The sequence below is a fragment of the Coregonus clupeaformis genome, chromosome 37 (assembly GCF_020615455.1).
Source record: "Coregonus clupeaformis isolate EN_2021a chromosome 37, ASM2061545v1, whole genome shotgun sequence".
In the NCBI taxonomy this organism is placed as follows: Eukaryota; Metazoa; Chordata; class Actinopteri; order Salmoniformes; family Salmonidae; genus Coregonus; species Coregonus clupeaformis.
In genome coordinates, this window is record NC_059228.1 from 16,660,365 (window position 1) to 16,685,410 (window position 25,046).

Sequence of the window (25,046 nt, forward strand, 5' to 3'; positions counted from 1 at the left end):
AAAATACAACAGTACATCAATGTTAAAATCTTGTTCTTTAAAATGGGGGCCTCCCGAGTGGCGCAGTGGCGCAGTGGCGCAGTGGTGCCACTAGAGATCCTGGTTCGAATCCAGGCTCTGTCGTAGCCGGCCGCGACCGGGAGACCCATGGGGCGGCGCATAATTGGCCCTGCGTCGTCCAGGGTAGGGGAGGGAATGGCCGGCAGGGATGTAGCTCAGTTGGTAGAGCATGGCGTTTGCAACGCCAGGGTTGTGGGTTCAATTCCCACGGGGGGCCAGTATGAAAAATAAAATAATATATGCACTCGCTAAATGTAAGTCGCTCTGGATAAGAGCGTCTGCTAAATGACTAAAATGTAAATGTAAAATCAGCTTTTTCTGTCAAAAAAAACAGGAAGTATAAGTGTATAGACTAACCCCAACGGTGTCTTAAGGTTAGTTGTATAGGTTACGGTTAGTTAAGTATGTGAACGTGCCCCGTGTAGAGCATGGTGTTTGCAACGCCAGGGTTGTGGGTTCGATTCCCACGGGGGGCCAGTATGAAAATGTATGCACTCACTAACTAAGTCGCTCTGGATAAGAGCGTCTGCTAAATGACTAAAATGTAAACAGATCATACAAAGAATCCCCCAGAACTGCCAATCAAACCAGCCTCCTCTCTACAGGTCTGGCTGGGATGCTGTTGTTGTCACAGCAACAGCCACAGTTAAACACCTGGGAGGCTGAGGTGAGTCCATGTGTGATACCAGAGAATCCTTAAAGGATTTTACCCTCCTTCGCTCATCCAGTCTCTCTGCGCTGTGGGAGAAATGTGCCTGGAAGCTAACATAGTGTTGCTTTCTACTGTCACTGAGGCAATTCCAAAGCATACAGCACAGGAATGTGCCAAAAAACTGTACTGAACTGCAAATACTCACCATAGCTATCAGACAGCCGCAAAAGGACAACACACTGTATTGCTTTTACTAAATATTTCACTAATTAGACATTTCTTACATCGACTTTCCTCACTGTTTTTTCTGAATACTATGCTCATAATTGTTTTAAAACCATGTCACATTCAGGCATTTAATTAATTGGAATCAAATCTCACATTGCACACGTTCTAACTACCACCAGCTTGCAAATCAGCCAAAGTTTGTGTCATAACAGGGTAAAGTCACTTGTCATAAGCTAACACCAACTGTCATTACCAATTATAATAATCAGTTAATATGACAGTTACAGAGCATTATCCATTAACTCAACACCAACCCCCTCCCCCACACTCCCACCCCAAGTGGACTGGTCAAGCACATCAAAACACAGAGCCACGATGACCACCACACCACAATACAAAAGGACCAGCTAGCTGCGGAAGCTACCATGCAGGAAAACCAACCAACGGACAGCATGCAAGCCAAGGTAATGAATGTCAGGCTTACAGTTTGAGATACCTTTTCAGTATCTATGCCCCGGGACATGGACCAGGTGGAGGCGATGTAATCCATGACCCTCTCGCTCAGCCCCTTGGGCACCTGGTAGAGCTTGAGGAAGTCACGGACGCTGTTCAGCATCTCGTGGTAACGGTTGGTGTTGGCGTACATTTGCTGGAAGATGGTGGTGACGTTACCGAAGATGGTGGCGTAAAGAAGGGCTGGGGGAAAAAAAGAAAGAAAGGAGGATTTAGAGAAGATAGCCCAGCAAACCAAAATTGGTTCTGTGAAAGTTCCCAGAACATTTTTTTACATTTTAGTCCAGAGCGACTTTTTTTTTTCTCAGAACATTCGTTAGGTCGCGGCAAATGTTCTCATAACACAAAAACTGTCCAGTCGTGCGGTTTTCATAAAACATTCACCTCATGTTGCAAGAGCGTTTCTAGAACATGTCAAATTCCACGTGACAGTTCAGTCACGGTAATCTCCTTTAATGCACTCTGGACATGCTTTGGTAGTACCCAACTTGCTAACTACTATCAGGTCCTAATGGCCTGGTACTCAGGGCTCTATTGTCCCTCTAACCACTCTAACGTCAAAGCAAATGCTACCAAAAATCACAAACACTTATCATCAAAACAGTAGGCCTATCATACTTTTAAAACTCACCTCACTGTAATCAATTTGAAACAAAAGTTCAACAGCAGGTTGAAACAGTGTAAAACATGGTTGTTGTGGATGTTGTTTCAATGCCTAACACAATGAAATGGACAGTGCTTTCTAATGTGAGGATTTATTCAAAAACCACATATGCATATTAGAGCTTATGCATATGCAAAGGTTTATGAGCCCAAGCCCGAAAAAAACTAAACAGAATTAAAATGATGATTGTGCCGTTATACAATACATAGCCTACCACATATTACCCATTGCAGAAAAACATATAACAAAACTGATCTAAGATGTCTTTGGTACATAATTGTTCTAGCCTTTGAGTGTGGACAGTATTATTATGCATACTGGATGGACTGGTTACCTTATGCTCCAAAATGTCTATCCATGAGTCTGGGAGAGAACGTATAGCCCTAGGCGAAGCTGTTGGTTCATTGATTGTGCATGGCGGCTTACAGTTAGCCTACAATTAGTGAATTTGAATTTCATTTTGAATACCCTAGTAATAGGGAATTGTTTATATTTTCATACTTAATTGGGTGAGACAGTGGAGACCCGTCATTCAGGGCTTTTGAGCCCCACCTGTTTAGCTAAAAAATAAAAGAATACGTGTCACATATCAGTTCGCAAACAGTTGAACCTTTTAAGTATCTGACCCTTTTTTTCCAATTTTCGCCTAAAATGACATACCCAAATCTAACTGCCTGTAGCTCAGGACCTGAAGCAAGGATATGCATATTCTTGATACCATTTGAAAGGAAACACTTTGAAGTTTGTGGAAAGGTGAAATTAAATGTAGGAGAACATAACTCATTACATCTGGTAAAAGATAATACAAACAAAAAAACATTTGTATTATTTTCTTTTTTTTGTTCCATCATCTTTGAAATGCAAGAGAAAGGCCATAATATTGCAGTTTAGGCGCAAATTAGATTTTGGCCACTACATGGCAGTGTGTGCGCAAAGTTTTAGATTGATCCAGTGAAGCGTTGCAATACTGGACTATTTTGGATCAAGTCTGTCCAAATGTGCCGAATTGGTCAATTGATACATTTTCAAGTACATAACTATAGAGAACATACGAAACTGATATGGTAATACAAAATGTAAGTTTACACACTCCCAGGAATGTCATACATGATGGATCATTAGCTTATACACATCTAGATGGCCAGGCGGGGTGGGTGTGGAGTCAGAGACAGCAGGGGTTAAAACTGTAAAACCCAGTTCCTACATTTGAATATAAAAATGTATTTTATCAAACAAAACTACGCTACATTTTCTCTCTGGGACCCTTAGGATGACAAATCAGAGCAGGATGACTGAATGTAAGTACATTATTTACCTTCAGAGGTGAATGTATCAAACCAGTTGTCGTGATACGTTTTTTGTTGTTGTGCACTCTCCTCAAACAATAGCATGGTATTTTTTCACTGTAATAGCTACTGTAAATTGGACAGTGCAGTTAGATTAACAGGTATTTAAGCTTTCTACCCATATAAGACATGTCTAGGTCCTGGAAAGTTTGCTGTTACTTACAACAGTCATGCTAATTCCATTAGCGCACGTTAGCTCAACCGTCCCGTATACGGGACACCGATCCCGTATAGGTTAATAAAGCCGGCTCAGTGGCTCAGTGTTCGGTCACTCATGGGGAAACTACGTCACCGCAAAATCTACGGTTAGAGCTCGAAAATGCAAGCCCCTTGGGTGCTGCCATAGTGTTACATTAGAAGTGCCCATCCAAGGCGGCTCAAGGTCATTGGCCACAGATAAAATGACCTCAGAATCACATTATATCTACAGTAGCTTTGATTGCACTGATCATGTCAACATCATACTTTCAAAATCTTAGCTAGCAGTCATCATCATGAATCAAGTCCACAATCTACTGGCAAATCCTTTTCAATCCTTGTCATATGAAGATAAATTATATTTAAAACGTATCGGTGCTCATCGGCCATTGGACATAAACATTACACAAGTTGGAAATCGCAAATTCAATAATGAGTGGTTTGGAATGAATCAATGGCTAACTGCAAGCATTGAAAAGCAATCACTAGCCTGCTATTCAGTGGAGTGTGTGTGTGGTCCAAGTCTGTGTTTAAGGGTCTTCTTTTCCACGCTTAAAAGGATAAACATTCAACATTGGCCATGCTGTTAATCCAGCATGATTTCTGCCGCGCTCATACCAACTGGAAACTCTGAACTGGGAAATCGCAGACTTCAGTGAGTTCAACACAACTGGGAACTCAGAAAAAAACAAGCTCAGACTAGGAAAATACGTTTTGAACGGTCATTCAACTCGGAATTGAGAGTCGGGAACTCGGGCCTCTTTCTAGAGCTACGACCTGAAGAACACTGACGTCATCATGATTCACCTTGTTTTTTTCCAGAGTTCCCAGTTGTCTTGAAAGAACCATAAATCCAGAGAATGCCAGACTTTGATGACAAAGTTTGATGACAAAATTTGCCCACGAAGGACCGCCGCGACACCGTCCTGTTCAAGTGAGCACAGCACAACAAGGTGAGTCCAAAAGTGTCTTGTATGCTGCTGCATAAATGATGGAATATGCCAGGGAGATATGTATACTGTAGCTAAGAAAGTAATACTATGTGTATGTTGTGTAGTAAGCTGTTAATAGCCCATGTGCCTCACCCTAATAATTTGGTCAATTTTCCCCTCATAACATAGCCTACTGTTCTGACTTGGTGGTGCACACATAGCCTATAGCCTGTTTTAGAGAAATGTAATCATCAAATATTGTCAGAGCTTTCATTGTCTGCTTATATGCCCCCTTTATTTATCCTACGGTTCTGACTTGGTGTACAGGGAGAATACTGTAAGAATGGCCCATGTTCTGAATTCTGTTGCTGTACATTTCAAAAGTGCTGAACAAATAGTTATATTGACTACATCCTTCCTAGCTCGCTCATTAATGTCAATCGAAATTACGGATTGCCTCTTATACGTTTCATCCCCTTATGCCATAGTTTTTAAAGGCAGTAAATGTGGTTGAATGAAATGTTTCTCAGCCAGACAAGGCTCCGCTGATAGCCAGGTGTAGCAGTGATAAGGTGTTGGCACTGCTGTTGGGACTCTGCTGTTGGGATAGCTTTATGTAGGCTCTGACAGTTTGTGGGCACCGTTTGTCACCGTTATAGTGCAATTAATGTATTGTTTAGTGTTGTGTTGTGTAGTGGCTTTGCTGGCATGCATCCCCAAAAATTGTTATTTTTTTGCCCCACCAAGACTTGCATGCTAAAATCGACACTGAGGTTACACATTACCTTTAGGTATACAGAATATCTCACCACCATGTGTTTCCAACTCCTCTCTCTCCTTTATTCCTTTCTCGAGCGGGCAGATGGGCTGTCAACATTTCAGTGAAATATGTTTCGTTGCGAAAAAAATTTACTATGTTCCCGAACAGATTTCACTTCATTTCCCAAATTAAGCACTGGGTAGCTGCAGGAACAAGGTTGGAGAGCCCATGGCATAAAGAGTACTGGGTAGCTGCAGGAACAAGGTTGGAGAGCCCATGGCATACAGAGTTTGGGCAGAATATCACCTGTAGGGCAGCGAGAGCATGCTTCTCAAACAGTGGTTGATGCGTGGAGTGAAATCAGTGTTCTTATATTTATTTCTCAGCTGCTCATATTAAGCACATGCTCCGCTATAAAACCGAAGTAGCCTACAAAACAGACCGGTGAGAAAGCGCGCGGCCTCCATCCGCTATTCGAGTGCCTACAGATGACATGTATTTTTTCCCCTGCTCATTTGATAATGGGCCATTCTAAATCAAAAGACAAGATTAAATTGAGAATAGTCTGATGGGTGAAAATATGATAACTTGATGAGAGGACAGCGGTGCAGCCTGAGGCAAGGAACAGAGTGCAAGCTTTTTTTGCTACTTTCCAGTGGTGTAAAGTACTTAAGTAAAAATACTTTAAAGTACTACTTAAGTAGTTTTTTGTGGTATCTGTACTTTACTATTTATATTTTTGACAACTTTTACTTTACTACATTCCTGAAGAAAATAATGTACTTTTTACTCCACACATTTTCCCTGACACCCAAAAGTACTCGTTACGTTTTAAATGCATAGCAGGACAGAAAATGGTCCAATTCATACACTTATCAAGAGAACATTCCTGGTCATCCCTAATGCCTCTGATCTGGCGGACTCACTAAACACAAATGCTTTGTTTGTAAATTACATCAGTGTTGGAGTGTGTCCGTGGCTATCCATACATTTAAAAAACAAGAAAATTGTGCCGTCTGGTTTGCTGACATTATTCGCACTTTTACTTTTGATACTTTAGTATATTTGAGCAATTACATTTACTTTTGATACTTAAGTATATTTAAAACCAAATACTTTTACTGAAGTAGTATTTTACTGGGTGACTTTCACTTTTACTTGAGTCATTTTCTATTAAGGTATCTTTACTTTTACTCAAGTATGACAATTGGGTACTTTTTCTACCACTCCCTCAAATCATCAATAGTCGCACCATGGAGCCCATATATGTTTTGATTTCTAAGACATTCTAAGGTTTGTATCATTCACAACTAAAATAGCCAAATAACTCTAAATCTAGCATATAGGACCCGTTTCAAATTATCACTTTTACGCTCAACATAGCCACTTCATATGCGCACTCTTGCCGTAAAGGGAAAAATATCCTTTCCATTTTATTCAGCTAAGTTCAATTATATTCTTCTTACTATAAAATAATGGCATGGGACTCAAGCATGTCTTGTCAGATAAATTAACAAGCCTACAGCCTAACAGTAGGCCAACTCATATTCTGTTCTGAAATACATTTTCTTCATATCATGTTTCTTTAGACCTGACTAAAATTAATAATGGATTTATTGTGATGGTGTAGATTACATTTATTTATTAGACTTTTTTTAAATGTAGATGTTCCAAAAGGTGTGCATAATCAGCTGCTTATATGCCTGGAGGCCTGGAGATCCTAAACGTGTTCATGATAATTAACGTTACATTACTGTGAGACCACCAGCCTTTTACATTTACATTACATTTTATTCATTTAGCAGATGCTCTTATCCAGAGCGATTTACAGGAGCAATTAGGGTTAAGTGCCTTGCTTAAGGGCACATCGACAGATTTTTCACCTAGTCGGCTCGGGGATTAGAACCAGCGACCTTTCGATTACTGGCACAACGCTCTTGACCACTAAGCTACCTACCTGACAATAACCAGACAAAATGTCATGACCGCCACAGCCCTACCTAGAACACACTTAGCCTGTTCTTTAAATGGTTCTCAGAATGTTTCATTAGGTTGTGGGTATAGCCTGGTGACAACATTGTCAGGACATCACAATGTTCCCAAAACACAAAAACTGTCCAGTTGTGCGGATGATTCTACAATGTTTCTTTGCTATGGGCAGCAACAATGTCATCCTCTTTTTGACCAGATAGATGGGCTACACAGAGACAGAAGGGCTGTTCTGCTTGCACGGATGCGTTCTCCGTTGAGGTACATTCAGCCTCATGCGAATTGAAGGAAAATTATGAAAACACAGAGAGAGGAAAGATACATTATTTTATGTTTTTTTCTTTGTCAATTTTTTGGGGAAGCCTGGCTTCCCTTGGAATCGATGAATACACTCCACTGCATTTTACCCTGTCTTGGCAGTCCTCATATCATTTCAAGAACATTTAGAAAATGTTATATTTAAGTCTGACCTAATATTACCACAATATTCTCAGTATGCAAAGTTGTAGCTCCTTAAAGCAGATTGTAATACATCCCCATTGTGTTTCTCTCTAGATTTAATGGCCATTCACATTTGAGACACATGGCATTTAATTTAATTCATAGGGACATTTTGAACAGCATTTAAAATCATACAAACACAACCATATTTTTTACACTTTATATATTGACAATCTACTGTGGGGCTTGAACCTGCAATGTTTGGTTCCCAACCCATGTCTCTTTTACTCTTCGCCACCAGGGAAGCTCTTATATCTTATTTTTTCAGTATATAGCCATGGCAGTATGGTCAATCAGGAATTTCATGCTTCTTTTTTAAACATAACTAACCCAGGGATATACTGGTAACTGGGTTATTCACCATCACTTCACCAATCCTCTTGATATACTGTATACCTCTGGGCCCATATTTACAAGGTATCCAAGACTACAGTGAGGGAAAAAAGTATTTGATCCCCTGCTGATTTTGTACGTTTGCCCACTGACAAAGACATGATCAGTCTATAATTTTAAATGGTAGGTTTATTTGAACAGTGAGAGACAGAATAACAACAAAAAAATCCAGAAAAACGCATGTCAAAAATGTTATAAATTGATTTGCATTTTAATGAGGGAAATAAGTATTTGACCCCTCTGCAAAACATGACTTAGTACTTGGTGGCAAAACCCTTGTTGGCAATCACAGAGGTCAGACGTTTCTTGTAGTTGGCCACCAGGTTTGCACACATCTCAGGAGAGATTTTGTTCCACTCCACTTTGCAGATCTTCTCCAAGTCATTACGGTTTCGAGGCTGACATTTGGCAACTCAAACCTTCAGCTCCCTCCACAGATTTTCTATGGGATTAAGGTCTGTAGACTGGCTAGGCCACTCCAGGACCTTAATGTGCTTCTTCTTGAGCCACTCCTTTGTTGCCTTGGCCGTGTGTTTTGGGTCATTGTCATGCTGGAATACCCATCCACGACCCATTTTCAATGCCCTGGCTGAGGGAAGGAGGTTCTCACCCAAGATTTGACGGTACATGGCCCCGTCCATCGTCCCTTTGATGCGGTGAAGTTGTCCTGTCCCCTTAGCAGAAAAACACCCCCAAAGCATAATGTTTCCACCTCCATGTTTGACAGTGGGGATGGTGTTCTTGGGGTCATAGGCAGCATTCCTCCTCCTCCAAACACGGCGAGTTGAGTTGATGCCAAAGAGCTCCATTTTTGGTCTCATCTGATCACAACACTTTCACCCAGTTCTCCTCTGAATCATTCAGATGTTCATTGGCAAACTTCAGACTGCCCTGTATATGTGCTTTCTTGAGCAGGGGGACCTTGCGGGCGCTGCAGGATTTCAGTCCTTCACGGCGTAGTGTGTTACCAATTGTTTTCTTGGTGACTATGGTCCCAGCTGCCTTGAGATCATTGACAAGATCCTCCCGTGTAGTTCTGGGCTGATTCCTCACCGTTCTCATGATCATTGTAACTCCACGAGGTGAGATCTTGCATGGAGCCCCAGGCCGAGGGAGACTGACAATTATTTTGTGTTTCTTCCATTTGCGAATAATCGCACCAACTGTTGTCACCTTCTCACCAAGCTGCTTGGCGATGGTCTTGTAGCCCATTCTAGCCTTGTGTAGGTCTACAATCTTGTCCCTGACATCCTTGGAGAGCTCTTTGGTCTTGGCCATGGTGGAGAGTTTGGAATCGGATTGATTGATTGCTTCTGTGGACAGGTGTCTTTTATACAGGTAACAAGCTGAGATTAGGAGCACTCCCTTTAAGAGTGTGCTCCTAATCTCAGCTCGTTACCTGTATAAAAGACACCTGGGAGCAAGAAATCTTTCTGATTGAGAGGGGGTCAAATACTTATTTCCCTCATTAAATGCAAATCAATTTATAACATTTTTGACATGCGTTTTTCTGGATTTTTTTGTTGTTATTCTGTCTCTCACTGTTCAAATAAACCTACCATTAAAATTATAGACTGATCATTTCTTTGTCAGTGGGCAAATGTACAAAATCAGCAGGGGATCAAATACTTTCTTCCCTCACTGTATGAGAAAAAAATATTCCATTTTATTTGGAACGGCAAGCCAGACAAAATTAAAAGGCCTATTTATTTAATGAATATGAATTCGGAGGACAGAAATTATTAAATATTAAAGCATTAGACCTATCACTAAAAGCTTTGCTGGTGACACTGTCTGTGACTTATTTAGAATTCAAGGCACACTTAACCAGCATGGCTACCACAGCGATACTCCATCACATCTGGTTTGGGCTTAGTGGGACTATCATTTGTTTTTCAACAGGACAATGACCCAACACACCTCCAGGCTGTGTAAGGGCTATTTTACCAAGAAGGAGAGTGATGGAGTGCTGCATCCGATGACCTGGCCTCCACAATCCCCCGACCTTAACCAAATTTAGATGGTTTGGGATGAGTCGGACCGCAGAGTGAAGAAAAGCAGCCAACAAGTGTTCAGCATATGTAGGAACTCCTTCAAGACTGTTGGAAAAGCATTCCAGGTGAAGCTGGTTGAGAGAATGCCAAGAGTGTGCAAAGCTATCATCAAGGCAAAGGGTGGCTACTTTGAAGAATCTCAAATATATTTTGAACACTTTTTTGGTTACTACATGATTCCATATGTGTTATTTCACAGTTTTGATGTCTTCACTATTATCCTACAATGTAGAACATAGTAATAATAAAGAAAAACCCTTGAATGAGTAGGTGTTCTAAAACATTTGACCGGTAGTGTACATAATATAAAAAAATAATTCAGGTTTAATGCAATAACCTTTTTGGTCCAATGCAGCCGTTTTTAACTCAATATAAAATCATTTCTGGGTAACACTTAAGTACCTTACTGTGATTGCTTTCAATTAAGATTGTCAACGACAAAAAACACAAAATCATAAAATACAGTATTACAAGTACATGAAGAGGATGGCAACATTTGAATAACTCAGAAATTGTGTGCCGTGTCCCAATTGACCCCATTCCACTGAAAAACAAAACACAAGGCCACAGCTATTGTCTGGTGGTGCAGAGGGTTAATGATCTGGTTGCAGATCTGAAGATTACAGATTCAAGCCCACATTTTCTTTAACCATGTTTCTTTAGAAATATTCTATAAAAAAAAAGCTGTGAAACTGAGGCTCAGATACACTTTACTAAAAGAGATGTCTTTATTTCGTCCAGATTTATAAATCCAGTCAGAAATGCACAAAGACTAACTGTAAAAAATGCAACATTGTGTAAAAATTGACTGTTCGACTTTTTAAAAATCAGAACCAATATAATTCCTACTTTGAAACGTTTCACATGGTCGAATTGCCACTAAATCTGGAGAGAAACTTAATGGTGATGTATTCCAATCTGCTTTTAGACGCTACACATTTGCATGCTGGGAATGTTATGGTAATATTAGGTCAACTTAAATATAACATTTTCTAAATGTTCTGAGGACCTCCAAGTCAAGGTAAAATGTATATTTCGTGAACATCAATGGAAAATTATGTTAAACCTAAAACAAATATGCTATGAATGTCATAAAAACTTACTTATTTGGAAATTGTGGAACATAATGCAACCTGTTTTGGGAAATCTCTTTTATTGTATCCACTGCTCCCACAACCTAATTAAATGGTCTGGGAACCTTTAAAGAACAGGCTAAATGTGTTCTGGGATGTTCTTGTTTTTTTGCACCCTAAAAAGAAACATTGTAGAATCATCCGCACAACTGGACAGTTTGTGTTTTGTGATGTCCCCACAAAGTTCTCACCAGACTGTTCCCACAAACCTAATGAAACATTCTGGGAACCTTTAAAGAACAGACAAAATGTGTTCGGGGAACATTCTTGCAACATCAGGCGAATGTTTTCTTTGCTAAGGTTATGGTTAGGTTTAGAATTAGGGTTAGAGTTAGGGCTAGGGTTAGGTTAATATTAGTAGATAGTTAGTTGAAATGTAACCGATAGTTGGTAGAGTATCTACAGATGGACTATCCAGATAAACTACCAATGTTTTATTCACTCTAAAAAGAAACATTGTAGAATCATCCGCACAACTGGACAGTTTGTGTTTTGGGAACATATTTTATGTGATGTCCCCACAATGTTCTCACCAGACTGTTCCCACAACCTAACGAAACATTCTGGGAACGTTTAAAGAACAGACAAAATGTGTTCTGGGAAAATTTTTGCAACATCAGGCGAATGTTTTATGCAAACATTGTACTGTATAACCATCAACACAACTGGACTGTTGTGTTATGAGAACATTTGCCGCAACCTAACGAATGTTCTGGGAACTTTCACAGAACCAATTTTGGTTTGCTGGGAAAACATTACTGGTACATTGTGTTATTATATTACCTGGAAACCTGATGAGAACTTTTGGGGAATGTTCTGTGGTGGTTGTTACAGATGTTGTGCCCAACATTTTAGTGAATGTTAGTCCAAGGATATTTAATTGAAAACATTAAAAAAATACAATTATCAAATGTTATCATCCTAATGTTAGAACCTAATGTTAGATAAAACCCTAACTAGAACTTAAATGGGAATCTTAGCTAATGTTCTGAGAATGTTCCCAGTTTCCTGGGAAGAGTCCAAGACAGTTAGCTTCACAGAGAAGAATATAACGCATTTAAGGACAAAAGCTAAAAGTTAACAGATGGCAGACTTCAGGAATTGATCCAGTATTACATCAACATGTTAAAATAAATGTGTCAGCCTATGTAATTGGAAGTAGCTGAAATACATACTATAAGTCAAGTCATCAAAGCTTGTCGATCTGTAAATGTATCAAAGATCCACTAAAGGCTCAGAGGTATCCTTCATCTTTGAGGACAAACATAGAAAAGAAGAGTCAAGAACCAAAGTGACAAACAAGCAGTTTGTGAGGAAGTGTTTATGTGGCACTGGTGACAGGGTGGCAGTTTTGCGTGTGTGTGTGTTTGTGTGTGCGCTTGTGTGTGTGTGCTTAAAGGAAACAGGAAAGAAGAGGTGGTGACAGAGACACAGAGCTCTTCTGACCGTGCCTGTCCATCAGTATCATTGTCATGTTGCATGACAAGCCTGTAGGTCACTACATAGATATCAAACGACTCAGTTTTACAACCTTTTCCTGCACAGTCTAAAGCAGTGTTTCTCAACCTTTTTGTCTACCAGGGACAGGCAAGTTGTGGTACTTCCTTCTTTGAGCGCTTACATTTAAATTCAATCAGTGTCAGCTAACTATGAGGGAGAGGCGCCAGTCTACGGACCGGAGGTTGAGAAACATTGAACTAAAGATCACTGTGGATGTCTGCAATAACTGGAATCAGGGATTCCACATGAATACAAGTTGTTGTTGTTTTTTTGGAGGGGGGGGGGGGTATTGCGCAATTGCAAAAATGATTGGTTATGTACAAGTACAACACCTTATGTTTCAGCCTTTATAAATCAACCTGTGAATGTCATACGCATGTTCCAGCATTTGGAATTTTGAGAAAAACCCGATCATTCCCCCTTTAGCTTACAGATCACCACTTGAATATTTATTCCGGCATGTATCAGCATTTAAGAAAGCGGTAACGATATTCCTGCAGGATTTAGAAAAATGAAATATTATTTTATTCTGCATAGCTACACCTTAATTGCTGAAAAATGCACAGATAATACTCATATGACATTGGTGTTTATTTATTAAGCATTATACAACAGGTTGGTCTAATCCTGAATGCTGATTATTTAAAACCACATTCCAGCCGGTGTCCATTCCACAAGTTACCACCGGCTAAATCTATGACATTAAAATGCCTATTTACTCTGATCTGACAGTCCAGAGCTCTATTTTCATGTCATCTGACCAAAGCACCAGTTCCAATCAAACTGCCAATGTCGCTTAGCAAACTACAGGCGTTTACATTTGTTGGATGACGTGAAAATAGAGCTCTTTGGCCACACACACCAGTGGTGGGTTTGGTGTCGAAATGAGAATCCAGAAGCAGAAAATAACCCCATACCAACTGTATAATATGGTGGTGGATCTTTGATGTTATTGGGCTATTTTTGTTTCCACTGGTCCTGGGGCCGGTGTTAAGGTCAACGGAATCATGAACTTTACCCAGTACCAGGACATTTTTGCCAAAAACCTGGTTGCCTCTGCCAGGAGGCTGAAACTTGGCCGCAAGTGGATCTTCCAGCAAGACAATAACCCCCAAGCACACATCAAAATCCAGAAATAAATGGTTAACTGGCCACAAACATCTACATTTTGCAATGGCCATCTCAGTCTCTGGACATTAAACACATTGAAAACCTGTAGTTTGAATTTAAGAGGGCAGTCCATAAGCGCAGACGAAGGATATCAATGATCTGGAAGGATTTTGTATGGAGGAATGGTCTAAGATCCCTCCCAATGTGTTCTCCAACTCATAAAACATTTTAGAAAAAGGCCCAGTGCCGTTATCTTTGCAAGGTGAGGTATTGAAAACAGGGGTGTCAATAATTTTGACCCCCATCTTTAAAAAATAAAATCCCTTGTTAAACAAAATCTATTTCTCTGACCAATTATATTAGTATAATTGTTTATTTTATACAGTCATTTTTGCTCATCTTCATCAAGGGTATCAATAATTTGGGACCCCACTCTAGCTCTACAGATTTATAATACAAAGAGCTTAGTTTTTTGACAGGCTATTGTGCAGCTTTAGCAGAGAAGCCTTTCTGTGGGCTGTCAGAAAGACTGTATGCGAAATGTAACAAGGTTTAACAAGACTGCTTAGATTGATAGAACTGCATCTGATTGAAGAGGCTCTCTCTCTCTCTCACACACACACACACACACACACACACTTTCTAACCGATCTCTGCTTTCTGCAAAATAACAGTAATCGTATGCCTTACTCATTGGTTCTACTCCAAGGGGAAATGGAGGGTTTGGTCAGTTTTCTGTGTAAAAATCTATTTGAATTTCATGCTTATTCCTGCAGAAAGAAACAGCAATCCAAACCCTGTTTCTTCAGAGTAAAGTGTGAAGGGTGTCTCACTGAGTAAGGCTAACATAAGAAGAGCTGCAGAAATATTTTCTTTACACCATGTAAATGAATGTCATGATTGCAGAAAGAACATTTGAGCCAATTTAACAGCTTATTATAGCTGTGGCAATTTCCCTATGTTCAGCTATGAAGCACATAGCAGTACAGTAATCCCTGGAGTTCGTCATACTGTTTGAGTGCAATACATACCGGTTCATTTTCTGGAAGATGATAGCTTTGAGACATTGATGCTACTATTTTCCAAACTAAGCACACCTATAACATTCTGCAATGTCAACAGTATTTGACAATGTACTCTGTTTGGAGCCAGAGGGACCACACAACAAAATTATCGCCTCAAATGGGTGCCATATTGAAATGGAATTTCCCATCATTGTAGCAGGAAATAGCATTTAACACAGTTTAAATTACATTTCTCTCCCCACTTAACAGTGCAGCTACACTGGTTTGTATTGATTTGACCTATCCCTTAAGTGTTTGTGTGCATGTGTGTATGTGTGTTATAGCATCAGTTTCATCATGGGGCGTAGTGACAAAGTGCTTTCACTATGATCTATGACAGCATACATCACTTATCTCCTGACGGATAGAACCACAGTGGACTGGAATGTATCTAAACACTGATCTACAGGACACTGCAGATTGCAATCAGATATACAGTTAGATATACAATACGATCATTAATTATGTATATTAAAAAGCACAAACATTGTATAAGGGAGTGGGGTAAGTTGAGCCACCCTTGTTTCTAGGAAACCATACACAAAATGTATCTTTTGACCAAATATTTAGGAAGAGGTTATCATTTCATCGAGTCCACGAAGGAAGAAACCAGATGGAAAAAGTGGCAAGCAAGTTAGGTCCAAAGGATTTTCACCAAGTCAAATGAATGTATTGTTTTAGAGGTTTCATGATGCTTGTATCTAAACCAAAGTAGATAACTTAAAGATAGTTCTATACATCAGCTGGGGTCTCTATAAGCTTCAATAAGGTCCTAAACCTAGTAAGAAAGTGCATCCTTGTAGCTGTGTGGGCTAATAGTCAAAATGTTTGCTATGGGGTACGTTAAGCCGATGGTTGAGCCAATTGAAGGGTCTTCTTCTCAGGAGTAGTGCAAGGCATTACCGCTGGGATATGAGGTAAGCACAGGGTCTGGCCTATGTTAAGTGTACAAAGTGTTTGTTAGGTGTTAAGCCGGTGTTAAAATATGATTTCAATGATTAAAAAGACAAAAAAAAGTTATTGTGATTGTGTTAAATTATGTTTGGGAAATTAAGATAGACATGGTTTTAAAAAGGTAGTGATAATGTTTCATTCAGTACGGAAACTTGTAGGCAGCTTAACTTACCCTGTCCCGAGGCTCAACTCACACCATCCCCAGGGTACTTTGTGGCACTTTTCTTTGGACAAGCTATGTTTTGAAAACTGTAATGTTTACATACATTCTGATTATTTTCCGGGGATACAAAACATCCTGAAATATATGTAAATATCTTTGTTAGATAGAATACTGTATTTCCCTTGGAGTGATGCTGAATGTAGAGAATGTCTCAACTTACCCTACGCTCCCCAACAGTGCTTGCATTCACATAAACACCCCCCCATCCACACAGGTCCCCACATCACCATATTACACTAAGTATATAATAGTGAAAGATGACCACCATGTACAATAGCCCCTCCCTCTCTCCATGGGGTAGACCGACACCAACACCCCTTCACTGGGACAGGAGGGAGCAGTAGCTCATGAGTTAGGACCTGTCACCATTACATTATAAACCATTTTTCAAAGCAGCCCAGCCATATAAACAATACTGTTATTTCCTGAGCACAGGATCAAACACCTAATCTAACAGGAGATTTATGACTCAAAGAGAACAGCTACCAAGCACAGAAGAGGCTAAAAACACGTGAATGTACTCTTAACAATATAATAATAAAAAGCCATTTAGCAGACGCTTTTATCCAAAGCGACTTACAGTCATGTGCGCATAAATTTTTACGTATGGGTGGTCCCGGGGATCGAACCCACTACCCTGGCGTTACAAGCGCCATGCTCTACCAATTGAGCTACAGAGGACCGACATTCGTGTATGAAAAGCCATGCAAAGGAACCTAACACGTTCTATGAATATTGTCATAAATGTGCCTAGAACGCAGTATGAAGAAGTTATTCATAGTCTTACCCAATGTAGCTTTCCAAAGCAAAACTGTTATTGTAAAATTGTGTCCATTACCATCCCAATCATTCACTGCGCAAATATGAAATGGGCTCATATAGATGCCTTAAACCTTATTGTCAAACAAAATGTTGAGCCATTCTAAACTTGAAAAATCCTTTATCTGTCCATTTGCTATAAAATAGTATTCTGACAGAGGATTTGAAGCAGGGCTCAATGGGACTTCCCTGCATAAATAAAGGTAAAAAATGTCCTGCATGCTGTCTGCAATGTGAAGCATATGTGACAGAATATTATATCATCACGTTGTCACTGCTGCCTTTGAAGATTAGATACTACACAGGTCTCTCCCTCTCTCTCTCTCTCTCTCTCTCTACTGTAGACTAGAGCTATCTCTCCATCCTCTACTGTAGACTAGAGCTCTCCCCCTATTTACATTTTTGTCATTTAGCAGACGCTCTTATCCAGAGCGACTTACAGGAGCAATTAGGGTTAAGTGCCTTGCTCAAGGGCACATCGACAGATTTTTCACCTAGTCGGCTCAGGGATTAGAACCAGCGACCTTTCGGTTACTGGCACAACCCTCTTAACCACTAAGCTACCTGCTCTACTGTAGACTAGAGCTATCTCTCCATCCTCTACTGTAGACTAGAGCTCTCGCTCTCACTAACTTCTCAATGGACAGATACAGGATCTGAATTTGACCCAGTTTGCTACAACAGGATACATTTTTCGTAAGGGAAAATCAAGTCTGAAATTTCAAAGTGGAAATTACAAACCTCAAATAGTTTCTCTCTCGCTCTCGTTCTCTCTGGACAGGATGGGACGTAACACCTGGAGCCATGTTACTAGGTGTGTGTGTGTGTGTGTGTGTGTGTGTGTGTGTGTGTGTGATCAAATCCAACGCTGCTTGCTCGTCAACCACCACATCATTGTCCCTCTGGGGATATGTATGCATCAGCAAATCAAGATTCCATATGATGTGACAATAATATGCTAATGTTCATATTCAGAAACTGCAACCAGCCACAAAAAGTTAATATACAGTATACATTAAACACAGCCTAACTAATATTACTGTACCTGTCCTATACACTAAACATGCATCCCCAGGAAGAATGGCTGTGGCTTTGGCAAAAGCTAATGGGGATCTGAATAAACCAATGAACAGAATCACTGACAGAGCAGTGGTGATATAACAAGACCTGATGGAGAGATTCAGGGGAAACAGGGATAAAGGTATTAACACACACTATACTTCAAAAGATTTTAGGATGCCTAGGATTGGTAACACTTTACTGTAGGTGTCCTTATGAATGCATTGATAAAGCCTTTTTTTAAAACCTTTATTTAACTAGGCAAGTCAGTTAAGAACAAATTCTTATTTACAATGATGGCCTACCCCGGCCAAACCCGGACGGCGCTGGGCCAATTGTGCACCGCCCTATAGGACTCCCAATCCCGGCCGGTTGTTATACAGCCTGGAATCGAACCAGGGGGTCTGTAGTGATGCCTCAAGCACTGAGATGCAGTGCCTTAGACCACTGCACCACTCGGGAGTTTATAACAGCTACATAACACGTTATAGCAAAGACAGGACACCTACAGTAAAGAATTACCAATCCTAAAATCTTTTGAAGTACAGTACGTGTGTTAATACCTTTTTCACTGTTTCACCTGAATCTCTCCATCAGGTCTTGTTCTATCACCACTGCTCTGTCAGTGATTCTGCTTTAAATGGAATCAGCAAACAGCTGTCTTCCTTTGAAGACAGTTTACAGACAGTTGTCAAAAAACCCATAATGCTCAGGGCCAACCGCTGCTACAGTGACAAGACAGCTGTATAATCCCCCTGTCAACGATGTGATCTTCGGCTGCTGCCAACAATGATCCACCACAGTTGGTAAAAATAGAGTCGTGCCGAGGCGGCCATTTTTATAGAGAATAATGGAATAGTCAGTCAGGGTTTAAACTGGATGGAATCATACAGTAGAGTCATTCCACTTGAATCTTCTGATGCTTTTCCAAGCTTCTTTCTATTCAGAACAAAACCTATAGCATGACCTACACAATATACAAACCCTAACTCTTGGAGTGTGTCTCCATCATTAAAGTCTACAGAATCACTACTAGGACTTCATTTATGCCACAATGGTGCACAAAACAACATTGGAGCTCAGCAGGTTACGAAATGGAAACAAGGAGAGAAACAATTCAGAGTATTGAAATGTACCCGTACAACCGCTGTACCTCTCACAGTCTCTCTCTTTGTCTCTCACCATGGAAACGGAGGCTGAGATGCAGGGAGTGCATCTGAACCCGCTGTTCTGTATGTGCTGTAAAGTAGTGAGTGAAACTGTGTCCCAAACGGCACCCTGTTCCCTATGTAGTGCACTACTTTTGACCATGGTCCATTGGGCTCTGGTCAAAAGTAGTGCACTAGGTATGGAATAGGGTGTCATTTGGGACGCTACCAGGGTCTGAGAGCAGCTGAGGCAGATGGTGCTGAGGTAGTGAGTGATTGCAGGGGGAATGCAGGGGAGTGCTCGGCTCAATTGATCCTGCCTAGCAGGTTCTCCTGCTGCAGCTACTCCTACACAACCGAGAGCCAATCAGCCAAATATAGTAACATATAACTACGGTCTGTGTCCTATATTGCATGCGTGTGTCAGTCTCTGGCTGTCTTTAGACGTATCCTTACGAAATGAAATCGATGGATGGAATGAAAAGGATGGCTAGGTGACGATCGTTCCCTACATTTTGCCATAACCACTGACAGATATGATATTGGTGATCATGTGAGTTACAGTAACAGCAGCCATATTGTTGGAGAGAGCTTGAGCGCTACAGTAAGGAAGAGAGATGAAAGACTAATTGAATATCACCAGGTTAGATGATTCATCACCCCTGAATGAACGTTTGAAAAAGCTCATGGAGTGGCGAACACTTATTATTTGCATAGAAACGCTCATGCCTTTGTGATGCAAAAATAATATGATGTGAAATAGTGTCAGAACATGGTTTTGGGGACAGTAGAGTGTTTGCTGTGCTCCCTGTTTCCTGTCTGGATGGAGTGCAGGGCCATCGATTCAGACAGTTTAAGGGGATATAAGCTAATGGGTTGGTCAAATCAATTCAAAACAGAGCCCTTAAAAAGGCCCAATAGACATGTTTATCTCAATATCAAATCATTACTGGGTAACAATTAAGTACCTTACTGTAATAGTTTTCCATTACATTTTTTTTTTTAAAGAAACAAAAATTGCTTTTTGCAAAAATACTATTTCTCAAGCAAGAATTTAGCTAGGACTCACTGGGAGTGGTCTGAGAGGGGAGGGAAGAGCACCAAAGCGATGCAGGAGCCTAATGAGATGTAAATGTCAAATCTAGCTGATTTTGACAGAGAGGTTTGGAACGCTCTTTGTTATTGGTCTATTAAATTTATACCGCCTGGTGATGTCACCAGGCAAGCCAAAACTCCACAGATGAAAAACCTGCTGATAAGAAGTTCCTATGTAGATTGCATTTTCAACTAGCAACTATCAGGAAATAACAATGATCCATTTTTACTTTTACACTGTTAGCTTCATCAGCTGTGGTACAATATGATACAAAACAAAGGAAAAATAGAAATGTGACTGCCTGGGCCTTTAAGGTTCAGTGGAGTCCAAATGGGTGATGGGGTGAACATGACAAGATTACCAGATCAGAGCTGCTCCGTTTATCTAGAACCAAATAATTAAATTCTAACAACATTCCATCATGAGACTTAAGGGGGGCTCATTCATTCATAATGCTACCACAAGGGGAGAAAGCCAACATAAGGCCAGAGGGCACCCTTAACCCTTAGATGAACGTTTCCCAAACCTCAGTGTTCCCCCAGCGGATTCAAATGATCACCTAATCATCAAGCCCCTCAGTTAAATCAGCTGCGCTACTTCTGGAATACATCAGATATGGACTGGATGGGGGTACTCCAGGAGAGGATTGGGAAACACTGCCTTAGATCATGACAAAAAAAAAAACTGTCCCATGTACTCACATCCAATCATCATCATGGCGACAGCGAAGATCTTCTCTCCGTCGGTGGTGGGGGCGATGTTGCCAAACCCTATACTGGTCAGAGATGTCATGGTGAAGTATAGAGATGTGATGTAGACAGAGTCTTTGTTGGGGCCGCCCTCCCACTTCCCTGTCCCGCTGGCGTTGAAGCGGTATGGAGAGCCCACCGTCTCCCCCAGCATGTACAGCCAGCTGTCTGTCCGCAGGATGCCCGTTTCCTCGTCTATCACCTCATAGTCACCAATACTGTACCTGTTATAGTCAGTCAAGATAAAAAATATATTCAGCCACTCTTGGTAGGACATTGGAAGTTTGCTTCAAAAACGCATCCTTTATTGTTAAAGCCTAGTTAGACAATATCCAACCAGGTGATACCCATTAGGTTGAGAAGAGAAATAACCATGTTAGGGGTAGGGATTTTGGTTAAGGGGTAGAGGTTAGGTTTAGGGGTAGGGGAAGGGATAGGTTTATGTTTAGGGGTAGGGGTTAGGTTTAGGTTTAGGGGCAGGGGTTATGGTTAAGGGTTAGGTTTAAGGGGGATGGGAAGGGATAGGTTTATGTTTAGGGGTAGGGATATGTTTGGCCTCCCGCAGTGGTCTAATGCACTGCATCGCAGTGCTAGCTGTGCCACTAGAGATCCTGGTTCGAATCCAGGCTCTGTCGTAGCCGGCCGCGTATATGCATAATTGGCCCTGCGTCGTCCAGGGTAGGGGAGGGAATGGCCGGCAGGGATTTTGCTCAGTTGGTAGAGCATGGCGTTTGCAACGCCAGGGTTGTGGGTTCAATTCCCACAGGGGGCCAGTATGAAAAATAATGTATGCACTCACTAACTGTAAGTCGTTCTGGATAAGAGCGTCTGCTAAATGACGTAAATGTTTAGGGTTAAGGGTACCTCTACAACACGTCAGAGGTTGGTTCACTTTGCTTAGAGGAGGAAGACTAATGTTAGAAAATAACACATGTCAATTCTGGTGAGAAACAGACTTCTCCCTCATGACATTGTCAACACTACAGAGCATGATGGTTTTTAACCCGTTACTCAGTGACTCCCAAGTCGTTTCACTTCGCATTTTTTTCTAATCCACCAGTAGCACATCTGATTCAACTTGAACACTAATCCACAACTAATCTTCTTGATTAATTAAATTAGGTGTGGTAGACCAAAAGCATGCCACGGCTGGGGATCAGAGGGGGACGGATTAAGAAACACTGAAGAAATATGCAATTAACAAATACAGTAGCTAGATTGTTTTGGCTACTGTCATAGTTTATTGCATATATTAAATGTCCGTAAATGTAAATGTAAAATGTATATTAATATATGATAAAAGTTTATCATATATAATGACTTCTTATCACATGAATAACTCCTATAACAGGTTTTGCCAACCCTCTCCATCGGGGATCACCAGACAGTTTACATCTTTGTTGTCTAATGATCAAGGCTTGACTAGTTGAATCAGGTGTGCCAGTTTAGGGCTACAGCAAATATGTGCAACGTCTGGTGGTCCCGGATGAGAGGGTTGGGAAGTACTGTCATTACACATTAAAGGTAGACTCAGCGATATGACGTAGATGCACAACGTCAACAGCATAGTGGGTCAATTTCCGCAACAACTAAGAGGGTTGAAGTGCGAGGCTCAACTTCTCCTCTGTTTTGGTACCGTACCTACCATGTTGTAACAGCGTGAAGCGAACCCGTGCACATGCGCAGATACTTTGTGTGAGAGCAAAGTCTTGCATCTCGCCATCTATTTATTAGTCTTGCATCTCGCCTATTTATTGCCTTACCTCCATAACTTGCTACATTTGCACACACTGTATATATATTTTCTGTTGTATTTCTGACTTTATGTTTTTTACCCCATATGTAACTCTGTGTTGTTTTTATTGCACTACTTTGCTTTATCTTGGCCAGGTCGCAGTTGTAAATGAGAACCTGTTCTCAACTGGCTTACCTGGTTAAATAAAGGTGAAATAAAAAAATAAAAAATAATAATTTCACTGAGTCTACCTTTAATATACAGTCAAATCAGTCATAACAGAACAGTACCAGATGCAGGCCAGCCAGTGGGCAGCCAGGCCGAAGACACACACCAACAGGACGAGGACGGCAGCTCCATACTCAATGTAGTGGTCCAGTTTACGGGCTACCCTGCCCAAACGCAGCAGCCGGACCACCTTCAGGGAACTGAACAGACTGCTAATCCCCTGAGAGAGAGAGCGAGAGCGAGAGCGAGAGCGAGAGCGAGAGAGAAGCAAGAGGTTGAAAGAATGTTTCAGTTCTATGGAAACGGAAGGGTGGTCCTGTACTTTAAGAGCCATTACTTCAGGTACAAACATACACCAGGATTAACACAACTGCAACATATTTTGAGCCAAACCAACTCAGTGAGTTTGATAATGAAAGGCCTACTTGAGTGACAGCTCGATGGTTCCAGTTCTTCACGTCCCACAAACAAACACAGGCAGAGGAGGAGGAGGGACCATGCAAACAGAACAAAGAACAAAACAGGGGGAGGAAGAAAATAAAAGAAAGAAAGAAGTGAGCATGATCAAAACAGAAGTAAAGAAGACAAGAAGATTGCAAAAATAAAACCATGACTTTAAACATGTACAAATTATTAGGTAAATGATATTAATGTAAAAAGGATAATGTGATAAAAAAAAGACAAAAAGTTAAGACACTAAACCTAATCTTCTCTCAGTTAGACTTTTTTTTTTATTACTACTGTGTTTTATTGAGCATGGTGGAATGCGACGAACACGTTACCTAGTAACAATTTCAGTTGACCAATTGAAATGAATATATTCCAAAATATTACAGTGAAGCCGCAAATAGTTTAAGGATTTGTAGACCTGTAATTTCTGATAAGATAACTTGGCTGGGGAGAGGGGAGACTCGAGGCCATGGAGGTGGTCGAAGTAAGACATTGAATACCAAATTCTTCTGTATACATGCATTTACATTCAATATGCAAGAGCAGGTTACATCTTAGACGCAAGGGCATAGTACATAATGAATTGCATGGCAATTCAGTCTACAGTTTGGTGATCAGAGTAGCATGGTATAATAACCCTGGGGGATAAAAGACAAACAGCTCAAAGGCAGAGAGACAATTACTATTCTGTTATTCTGTCTCAAGATTATATAGTCATTCTGATTTCCATATACATGCATCATTGCAGCCGTTGGTTGATATGAAACTGATACAACTTTCAGTTGAACAATGAGAACAGTGAAACATCTGCTACTTTAGGTACAGAGTGTAGTTCTGCAGCTTGAACTAGTTCAAGGTCGGATTGTCACGAGTTGAGGCCTCTGATGTGTGATCTGGGGCACAGAATGATGGAAAGCACTTGTATACTTAAACCATTTTAAGTTATACATGTGCAATTATGCAGGTTATTCATGATATGATTGTAAGTAAGGGTGTGGCATCTGATTTGGGTTGTCATCCATTCTCAATCCCTCCTTCGATCGATTAGGCTCCAGCCTAAACGATTGCAACTCTACTCCGTCCTCAGATTACTGTCACTTTTTGGCTGCAAACTGAAAAAACGTAGCTATTCCTAGTACATGTAATAGAAAGTCTACATGGCCACTTCATTATTTGTAGTGGCAGTTTAGACCTGAAACAGATACTCTCGTTCACCACAGACTAAGCTAACGTTAGCGAATGTTTGTGGTTAACAGAAAACAAATAGAATGTTAGCTAACCTTCAAACTAAACCTCATAGTAACGCTGTACTTATCCCCTGTAGGTATAAAGCATGTAGAGGTCTCCACAATGTTATAATAACTTTAATGGCTAAATTAAGCCTTCACAAATCCTTTAATAAGCCTACTGTATATAGATGCTTCACAAATCCTTTAATAAGCCTACTGTATAGATGCTTCACAAATCCTTTATCAAGCTGATATAGAT

General features: G+C 40.6%; 1 protein-coding gene across 4 annotated transcripts in view; it reads right to left on the reverse strand.

Annotated features, from left to right (window-relative positions):
• The window catches only part of LOC121553631 (potassium voltage-gated channel subfamily H member 1), an 86,018-nt gene that overhangs the window by 38,814 nt on the left and 22,158 nt on the right, over positions 1-25,046 (reverse strand). For 3 of the 4 annotated variants that reach the window (XM_041866895.1, XM_041866894.1, XM_045211561.1), the window contains 4 exons: positions 23,534-23,560; positions 23,171-23,328; positions 21,098-21,369; positions 1,425-1,636 (listed from right to left, as the gene is read on the reverse strand). In XM_041866895.1, coding sequence (XP_041722829.1) covers positions 1,425-1,636; positions 21,098-21,369; positions 23,171-23,328; positions 23,534-23,560 — 669 coding nt within the window. The remainder of the gene's footprint in view (positions 1-1,424; positions 1,637-21,097; positions 21,370-23,170; positions 23,329-23,533; positions 23,561-25,046) is intronic. The other variant, XM_041866896.1, reaches the window with a different exon arrangement.